Source organism: Elephantulus edwardii, unplaced genomic scaffold (assembly GCF_000299155.1).
Source record: "Elephantulus edwardii isolate Elephantulus edwardi_28Jun2011 unplaced genomic scaffold, EleEdw1.0 scaffold00002, whole genome shotgun sequence".
Taxonomy (NCBI): domain Eukaryota; kingdom Metazoa; phylum Chordata; class Mammalia; order Macroscelidea; family Macroscelididae; genus Elephantulus; species Elephantulus edwardii.
In genome coordinates, this window is record NW_006399752.1 from 28,859,883 (window position 1) to 28,869,547 (window position 9,665).

General features: G+C 42.9%; 1 protein-coding gene across 1 annotated transcript in view; it reads left to right on the plus strand.

Moving 5' to 3' along the window:
• VRK1 (vaccinia related kinase 1) overlaps positions 1-9,665 on the plus strand; it is a gene marked incomplete at its 3' end in the record, with an annotated part of 45,483 nt that overhangs the window by 21,634 nt on the left and 14,184 nt on the right. Inside the window, exons 5-9 of the mRNA XM_006879059.1 lie at positions 979-1,087; positions 1,190-1,282; positions 3,072-3,204; positions 3,875-3,995; positions 4,286-4,344. Coding sequence (XP_006879121.1) covers positions 979-1,087; positions 1,190-1,282; positions 3,072-3,204; positions 3,875-3,995; positions 4,286-4,344 — 515 coding nt within the window. The remainder of the gene's footprint in view (positions 1-978; positions 1,088-1,189; positions 1,283-3,071; positions 3,205-3,874; positions 3,996-4,285; positions 4,345-9,665) is intronic.

Here is a 9,665-nt window from a genome sequence, read left to right on the forward strand (position 1 = left end):
GTGTTATCGAGAAATTAAAAGACGATTAAGGGATTGCTTAGTGGGGAGGGGGTGACTGGGTAACAGCACGGCCTTGGGGGTATTTACAGATCCTACGGGGAACAAGCCTTATTGCTTCACCTGGCTTTAAGTTGTTGGCAGAGGCCCATGTATTATTTTGTAACAGTCATACCCATACCTGGTGTTTAGTACAGACACGGCCACAGGTACTGCTTTATCTCATTTCTTCACCCTTGAAAACCCAGTATCCACAGGGCATGAGGAGTTCAGAGTCTTGTTCTCTTGTCTTGGGTCCAGATAGTGGGGTGTCTGATAGAAACCAGCTTTGGTACTGAATGAATGTGGGTGCCTTAAGTGTGCTTGCTTGGGTTCTGTAGACACCACTTTAGGCTGTCAGAACCGTTTCAGTTGAAGACCAGTGTCCCAGTTTTCCCCTCCTGTGTGTGGCCGCACATCTAACATGGCACCTGAGCCTATGCACTCTCTATCTGTGTCTCTTTCCCACGTTTGAGGGTAGAGACTGTACCGCCACCTGTCTATCCCGCTACTTTATCCTCCACATACGGGTTTTTTTACATAATACATTTGTTACTGATTTATTGTGTGACTTTGCCAATCAGTGTTTCCTCACGGATCTTATTTCTAAAAGAGAAGTTTAGATGAGGCCATCTCTTTTCCAGTGATACTTGACTCACTGCCATTTTTTTCCACCCTGGATGGGCTACTGTTCTCTCTTGTGGACATTACCTTAAAATGGATACTGTCTCTTATCGTTAGGAAAAGGCTCTAAAAGTGGAGGCAGGAGGAAGGCACTCTAAATTCTTTGAGTTTTCTAGTTGACAGAGATTATTTTCAAATGTTAGTATTGCTTTTTGAAGAATACTGATTAACTGGACATTGCCCTGAAAAAAATATAGTATCCTCCTTGATTGACGAAGAGGTTTGATATTTTCTTCAACTTTACTTGTTTGTCTTTAGTTACAGGTTCATGATAATGGATCGCTTTGGAAGTGACCTTCAGAAAATATATGAAGCAAATGCCAGAAGGTTTTCTCGGAAAACTGTCTTGCAGCTAAGTTTAAGAATTGTACGTATGAAGTACTGTTGTCACAGTGAGAGAGCCGAACGGAAGTTGGGTCCTCTGCTGGCTGCTGGTAGGTACTGCATTCACCTCTCGTGTGCTCCCCAGCTGGACATCCTGGAGTACATCCATGAGCACGAGTACGTGCACGGCGACATCAAAGCCTCGAACCTCCTCCTGAGCTGCAAGAACCCCGACCAGGTAGCTTTGTGGGTAGTCTCACTGCTCGGAAGCTCCTCTGAACTCTTGAACCCCCCTGAAAGTCTTACTTTTTGAAGTAGCTGTAGTAATAACATTTCTTCTTGACACTTTTATCTAGTTAACATTCTACATTTTTTATGCAATTTGTTGGCACTTTATCAAGTTGGCTATTTTGCCCTAAATAATATTCAGGAGAAGTACTTGTGATACAAAATGAATTTCAAATAGCTATTTGGGGGTGGAAGCTTAAAATTATATAGTGCACCAATGAATTATGTTTGCCTGTCTGCTTTGTCACTTTTTTTATTTCTTTTGTTCAAGAAATCCATCAAATGTAAGTGTTCTGTTCCTTGGAAAATTTAGTCTTTAACATGTTGATTATTCAAATCAATTGGTTTACAGAAATATCTTAGCTGTCTAAATTTGTACATCCCTAGTACTTGGAATTCAACTGTGTGTGCTTTTGTGGTTCAGCTTCCTTTGCTCCTTTTTGTTGCCTTGAAAAGGTGCACACCAATGTTCTACCTTTGTTTGGGTCAGTTTCTTGCTAGAGAACGAACTGTGTAGTTTCCTTATCTCTGTTCCTCTGACTTTGGGAGAAGGAAGGTTTGGTCGACACTCGTCACTGAAACACTGTGTTTGGTCCTGTGTGCTCTCCCTTTCTTACTTGATTCTCATAAGGAAGGACGATCTAAACACTGTGAGTGTATTGGGTGCTTTGCTCATTGTAGGACTCTGCTACCCAAGAATTTATCCTTTCTTTCTAAACCAGCTTGAATTTCTCCATGTTGAGATTTTTCTTGATCTGCCCTTTCTTTTTCTGTTGACTTCTGTGTTTGCCCGCCCTGTTCCCTTATCCAGCAGGGAGTGGTGGAGGTGAGGGCTCTGAGGAAGTGGGACAGAGGGTTGCAGCTATATGGTAGCAGGCCAGGGGAGGCATCCTTTGACAGCTGACACAGGGCTCCACTCTTCCTCCCTATCTTATTTTTAAATGTTTTTAAGTTTAAAACAAAAGCATTTGCACATACACAGTAGGCACATAAAGCTAGCTTGGAATATGACAGATAAGGGTTCATTGGAGGATTCTGTTTCAAGGGAATGTTATGATAGAAGCGATAGCCTCCTTCTGTTTGTTGTTCCTAGTGGAGCTGCCTTTTGTTGGGTGGGGGATCTTGCAGTTCTTAGGTGAATGTTTTGGACTGGGTCATTTTTTCAGTAGTACTTGTCGGTACCTGATCTGTTCTCCTATTTCACTTCTTTCTGATGTAGTCGTGTAGAGTGAGAGGTGAAATCTGTGGCTGTGGAATGTAGCACTGCTAGGTAGGCCCATGTGTTCATGCCCACAGATGTGTGTGTGTACAGTACTGTAGTAGAAATGCATAGAAGAGACTGTTGTACCCATTCTTTTGGTCACCATTGTAGTCTCTGAACTAGACCATGAATTGAGTTTACGTTTGTAAACAGAGTTCCTGCTGTGAAATGATCAAAGATCAGCAGCTGGTGTGGTGTGTCTCATGTCGGCTAAGCCAGCAGCCTTCCTTCCCCTGAGGTGTTTTGATGGGACAAGTGGCTGTGAAGGTTTACGCCACACTTCATTTTGGTTTAGACTTAAAGAAAAAGTGTTAAATTTGTAATGCTTGTTCATGGTGAGGAGATGTGATTAATCACAAGTGTAACACAATTATCTAAAAATAAGGAACATAACGTGAAGGCCTCTTGTTCTGTTGTGTGGACGTCTCTGTGGGCTGTCCCGTTGACTCTGAATTGTCTGTGTGCTTGGAACCTGCAGGTCTACTTGGTCGATTATGGCCTTGCCTATCGGTACTGTCCAGAAGGCGTCCACAAAGACTACAAAGAAGATCCTAAAAGATGTCATGATGGCACCATGGAATTCACCAGCATCGATGCGCACAAGGGTGTGGGTAAGTGTGGGAGCGAAACACACTGCTGGTGGCTTTGGACCCCAGTTCTTTCCTGGTTCCTAGCTCTGTGGCCATTGATTAATCAACTACTTTTGAAGAGACAAAGTAGGCTGGGGAAAGAATGGAGAGATTGGACTTCATCAGGCCACCCTCCCCTCCAGGACGGCTGGGAAGGTGAAGCAGTGACGTCATCTGCCACGAGAGCGTGTTTTACGTCGTTTAGTAGGGACGTGTGCACCTACAGCTTTATAACAGGTCGACTCTTAGGCCATCGCTTCTTCGTTAGCCCATTTCCTCAGCGTTGCTGTGCCCAGTGTGACTGGCTGATGGTTGACAGTAATCTGTTTTCTGAGCCTTTTAGTAGATTCTTGAATCTTTCATGTCCTCACGTTTTCCAAGAACAGTTATCTCTGTCTGTACGTTTGCTTTTTGTTGACTTCCTGAACTGCCAGTCTCACTTTGAAATCCTGACATCTTCCAGTTTGGATTTTAAAGGAAATGGGTAATTAGAATTGAGTTTCGTGGCTTTTCTGCTGGCTGTGCAGTGTTCAGCCCTTTAACTAAATGCTGCCGGAACTTGGTGGTAGATGTCGCACTGTAGAGTGGTGTTGGTGACAGGAGTCCCGGCTCCTGTGCCCAGTGTCCCTGACCTGCTGCTCTGTGCTTGCAGCCCCTTCTAGACGTGGTGACTTGGAGACACTTGGTTACTGCATGATCCAGTGGCTCAGTGGCCGGCTTCCGTGGGAGGATAACTTGGAAGATCCTAACTACGTTCGCGATTCCAAAATTAGGTAAAGGAGAGCTTTCACTAAATTCTTTTGAGCCACATCATGAGAAGGTAAATAATTTTTATACATAAACTGGGTTTCACTCATGCTGGTGCTGAAATATGTGTCTGGTAAATAAACAGCCAGGTTCTTTGACCTTTTGTTCTGTTCACTCTACGAGACAGTCTGAACGCACACTGAGGATGCAGCATGATGATGCCGGTTAACGTACTGCCTCTGCTCGTTCATGACCAGAAACGTTCTGTATGTGGCTTCAGACAGCCAGCAGTGACTTGTTCTTTCATTTTTCACAGATACAGAGAAAATATTGCAAGTTTGATGGACAAATCCTTTCCTGGGAAAAACAAACCAGGTAGGAAAAGACTTCGTAAATGTTGATAATGGTTTTTGTTTTCTGGAAGGAAAAGAGCTGTGCTGCTCCTGGGCCTCCCCTCTGTGAAAGGGCTTGGGTGTTTACGTGGACTCGCTGAGCCCAGCACCATGGAAGCACTCACCTCTCACAGCCAGCCAGCACCTAAGGGAGCCTTCGTCGCATACGGCTCCGTGGTTCCAGGAAGGAACAGAGTTTGTGTATTTCATCCCTTCATTCAGTTACTCTTTCAGGTGCTTTTTCTTTTTTTTTAAAGATCTAGATGATATTTTTTAAAAATAAATTTTTATTTTATACTAGTTTGCATACAGAGTTCTTAAATGTTGTTTTTTACACTTTGTTCACATTGTGTTTCATATAATCACTCCCATTTATTTTATAAAATTAATCAACACCGAAATATCACATTTTTCCAGATCCCCGCCGGATCTTTGCTATTTTCTTAACCCACCTGTCCCTCTACCCATCAGACTGCAACCCTGTGATTTCCTTGGTCCATCCTCACCCCTCTGCCCCTCTCCTTCTCCCCTTTGATCCTCATAAACATTTTACTAGTTGCCTTTCTGTTTCTACAATAATGGTCTTATACAGTCAGGTGCTATATTTACTGAGACTTTTCTTCTGGATGATGAGGTTGTGTTAGGGAGCCAAATGTACGCAGAGCCCTGCCTTAGGGTGCTGACGGTCAGAAGAGAGTCGATGGATAAACTGACTTTGTGGTATGCTGCTTGGTTAATGTTCTGGAAGAAAAAAGCAGGTTGCCATAACAGGTATGGGACAGTTGGGTGACATGTAAGGTGCTGGACGGATGACATGTAAGGTGCTGGACGGATTGATCTTTAAAGTAGGGTGACCACGTCGACTCCACAGAGGTGATCTTGAGAGGGAGACCCTCGATGATACTATTGACAGAGTGACTGATGAGGATGGCACTGGATCGGACAGGTTTCAGATCTGTAGTTCTTAGGGTTCCTGTGGGTTGTATTGGACTCAGTGGCATCTCTCAGCCACATTTTGCTCTGTGTCAGCACTTACGTATCGTTCTGTGTCTCTTTGAGGACTTAAGACACCCCTGACCCACAGTTCATGGTACTCTTCAGTCTCCTCATACACGTGTGAAAGCTGGAAGACCAAGCAGTGAGTGCATTTATATTATGGTGGCAGTGAAGAATATTGAATCCACTACTAGCTGCCCAAAGGAGCAGACCTCTTTTCGAAGAAGGAGGACCTGTCTTGCCACATCCTCTCCAACGTTTATTGGTGCTGTCTTGTTAAACTTTGCCACTGCTAGTGGGCTGAGATGGTATCGCATTGTGGTCTGGTGGGCATAGTTGAATGTTGATTAAGTCTGGAGACTATAAAGTAGAATGAGTGGGGATGATTGTATGAAACACTGTGAATAAAGACTAGTGTGAAACACAATGTATACAAACTTTGTAAGCAACTTAGGTAAAATCAATGATTTTTTTACAAAGCAGTAAGGCCACCATGCTGCATAGATGTGAGCATGGTGAGAGTTCATCTCCTACTTTGGACAGTGATCAATGGAGGATCAGGCCCTAGAGAACCACATCATGCTTAGAATCGAGTCAGCTCAAGAGAGGGAACCTTAACACAATGCATCGGCACAGTGGCTGTGAGAAGGAGCTCAGCCGTGAGGGAGGACTAGCATGAGCAGGTGGGACTCGAGTGTTCTCTTGTCCTTAATGTCACTCTGTGTAAAACAGAGCTCAGTTAACACCCACTCAACACCACCTAACGACAGCATTTCTCTTGTTGGGTTGTTTGCAGTTTTTGGCAAATGACCAGTTACACATGACAAGAATTTTAAAGAATGAGCTATGCCTGACCCAAGCCATGGTATTTTCAATTGTTTCTTGTGGGTGAAAGTTAAACAGTGACTAAAGCAGACTGAAGAAGGATTGATGCCTTTGAATTATGATGTTGGTGAAGAGTGCTGAATGTACCACGGACTGCCGAAAGAAAGACAGATCTTCCCTGGACAGGTGCAATTAGAGTGCTCCTTGGAGGCAAAGACCCTGAAACTTCCTCTCATGTACTTTGGGCAGCTTGTCAGGAGGGGCCAGTCCTTGGAAAATGAAGATGGATAGACACTGACTGCGACAGTGGACTTGAGCCTGGCCGACAGGATGAGCATGGTACCTGGAGTCTGCTTGATTCCACCTGACAGAAGTACTTTACACATGAGGATGTATAGTCTGCACATAGATTTTGCGTATTTGAGGAAGGGGCTCCATTTCTGTCACACGCTCACAGTTTTATACTCAGTTGATTGACAGTCTTTTTTTTAAAGAGACCCTCTTTGAGTGCCAACTTTGTCATAATTCCAGCACACCTGTTCCTGAGAATTGGTTCATGCAACTTCTTTTTTTTAAATAGTCTGTACTTGACCATACTCTCTGCGTCACACTAACTTAATCTGGAGTCTTGCTGCTATTATGTGCCATCAAGTTGGTTGCAGCCCTTTTCATAATAGCTCTGAACCCTGCTCTATCCTGAGCCAATCACACTGTCTCTGACACCCCTATCTCCATTACCCCAGGTACTGTGTCAGCCCATCTCTTCCAGGGTCTTCCTCTCCTGCACAATCCCTCCATCCTTCCAAGTGTGATGTCCTTCTCCAGAGTCTGGTCCCTCCTGTCAGCATGCCCAAAATATTTGAGATGGAGCTTCAAAATCCTTCCCTCCTTAAGAGTGACGCAAATCAAAACCATAATGAGATACCATCTCACCCCAGGAGCAGTGGCAGTGTTTAATAGGACAGCAAGTAATAGATGTTGGAGAAGATGGGACAAGATAGGAACTCTTAAACACTGTTGGTGGGATTATAAAATGATCCAACCACTCTGGAAGGCAGTTTGGTGTGTCTTCAGAAAGCTGAACATAGAAATGCCAAATGATTCATTCGTATACTCCGAGAAAATGAGAACTAAGGCACATGTGGAGACTTGTACACCAGTGTTCATAGCAGCGTCATTCACCGTCACAAGAACATGGAAACAGCTCAGATTTCCAGTCACAACTGAATGGATTGAGAAATTGTGGTACAGTCACATGATGGAAAACTTTGCAGTGTGTAGGAGCAATAATTTTGTAAATCACTACCTAACTTGGGAAGGACTGTAGAGCTTTGGGCCAAGGGAACTAACTCAGTCCTATTAGGACAAATACTGTTTAAGACCATTATTATAGAACGCATATGGAGGGTCCAGCGGGGGAAGGGAGTGTGGGAGCAGAGAGGTGAGGATGGAAGTGGAGGGAGGTTAATCAGAGGGTTACACAATTTGATGGGTGGAGGGAGGGGTGGATAAAGGAAATGGGAAAGATCTGGTATGAAAAACAGTGTATACAAACTTTGTGAGTAAACCAATCTAAAATAAAAAAATTGTTTTCTTAAAAAAACACCATGTATAGGAATACAATGTGAATGCAGAAAGTGTGAAACACAATGACTGTGGATGAAACAAAGTATTCAATTTTGTATGCTAAACAATAAAAAAGTTTAAAAATTAAAAAATAAATATCCTTACCTTCAAGGAGCAAGTTGCTTTCACCCTCTCGAGGACAGACCTGTTTGTTCTCTTGGCAGCACCACAACTCAAAGACATCAATTCTTAGTCCAGCTCTCTGATGGATAGCAAGCAGTTACGAAGACCATGGCTTGGATCAGGTGCACCTTAGCCTCCAGACAGATACTGTTATTCTTCAGTACTCTGGAAAGTCCCTGATAGCAGATTTTCCTAATAGCTCTTTGATTTCCTGACTGCTAGTACCAAGAATGTCGACTGTTGGGCCAAGCGAGGGGAAATTGTTAACAATCTCACTTTCTTTTCCACCTGTCATGGTGTTGCCAGTTGGCCCTGTGGTGAGAATCTTTGTCTTCTTGATATTGAGATGCAATTTATATTGAAGAGTACAGTCCTTAACCTTTTGCAGTAAACACTTCAGGTCTTCTTCAGTTTCAAAGAGCAAAGTTGTGTCATCTGTGTAATGCAGGTTGATGAGTCTTCCTCCAATCCTGATGCCACATTCCTCCTCACTATTTCCTTGTTCTGTTCTGATGATTGCCTCCTGATGAAGAGTCTTAGGGCCTTCTTTTATTTGTTGTTCTGTGTACAGTGGAGTCAGAACTGACTTACAGCTGACCCTCCAGCACATTTTCAGAGGCAATAAATTGCATGGGAGGAGATTGCAGATTTTTTCCCACAGAGCAGCTGGTGAACTTGAACCATGTACCTTCAGATTGGTAGCACAGCTCCTTACCACTAGACCACCAGAGCTTTTACCTAATTTTTGTTACTAATATTTTAAAACAGCCTTTTTAAAAATTAATTTTAATGAAAGTTTACAGAGACTTAAAAGTTTCCATTCATTCATTGTTGCACTTTTCTCCCTGCCCACCATATCCTCCTCTCAATTCACTCTTCTCCTTCAAAAGTAAAACTCTTTCATTGTTATGCAATCCCTCCCCCAAAGTCCACTCCATTGTGCAGCCTTCATTCTGGACTTCTGTAATGACAGTAATACCCAATCTTATATCCCTTTTAAACAGTTCTCTCCTTCATTTCAATGCAGTATACATCATTCCTCCCCTCCTCCTCTGTTTTCCCTCAACCGCAATATCAGTCCCATTTTACATCAGTGGCCCTATGCAATATTTGTCCTTTTGTAACTGAGATATTTCACTCAGCATAATGTCCTCCAGGGTCATCCATTTTGCATAATATTTCATGAGTTCCTTGTTTTTCAATGCTGCATAGTATTGTATTGTGTGAATATACCACAGCTTCTCTGTCCATTTGTTTGTTGATGGGCACTTGGGTTGTTTCCAGCTCTTTGCTATTGTGAACAAAGCTGCAGTAAACAAGGGTGTGCATTTAAAGCAGTCTTTGCTGCGATCTTACACATCTTCATTGTATTTGTTGCTAGGTATTTGATAAATTTTTTATGCTATTATAAATGGTTTGTTGTTAAGTGCCTAGGAACAATAGATTTGAACTCTGCTCTTTCCTGTGCCACCCTTTTCATACTCAGCACGTTTGAGTCCATTACCACAGACACTATCATTTCATCTTATTGAAGGTCTTCCTATCCTTCACTGACCCACCACTTTTCACAGTATGATATCTCTTTCCAGGGAATAGCCTCTCGTAACAACATGCCCAAAATATGTGATATGAAGCTATTGCTTCTAATGAACACTCTGGCTGCACGTTTGGTTTTTTCCCCCAGTAACTTTTTTTATTAATTTTAATGAAAATTTAGAGATATTTTGGATTTCC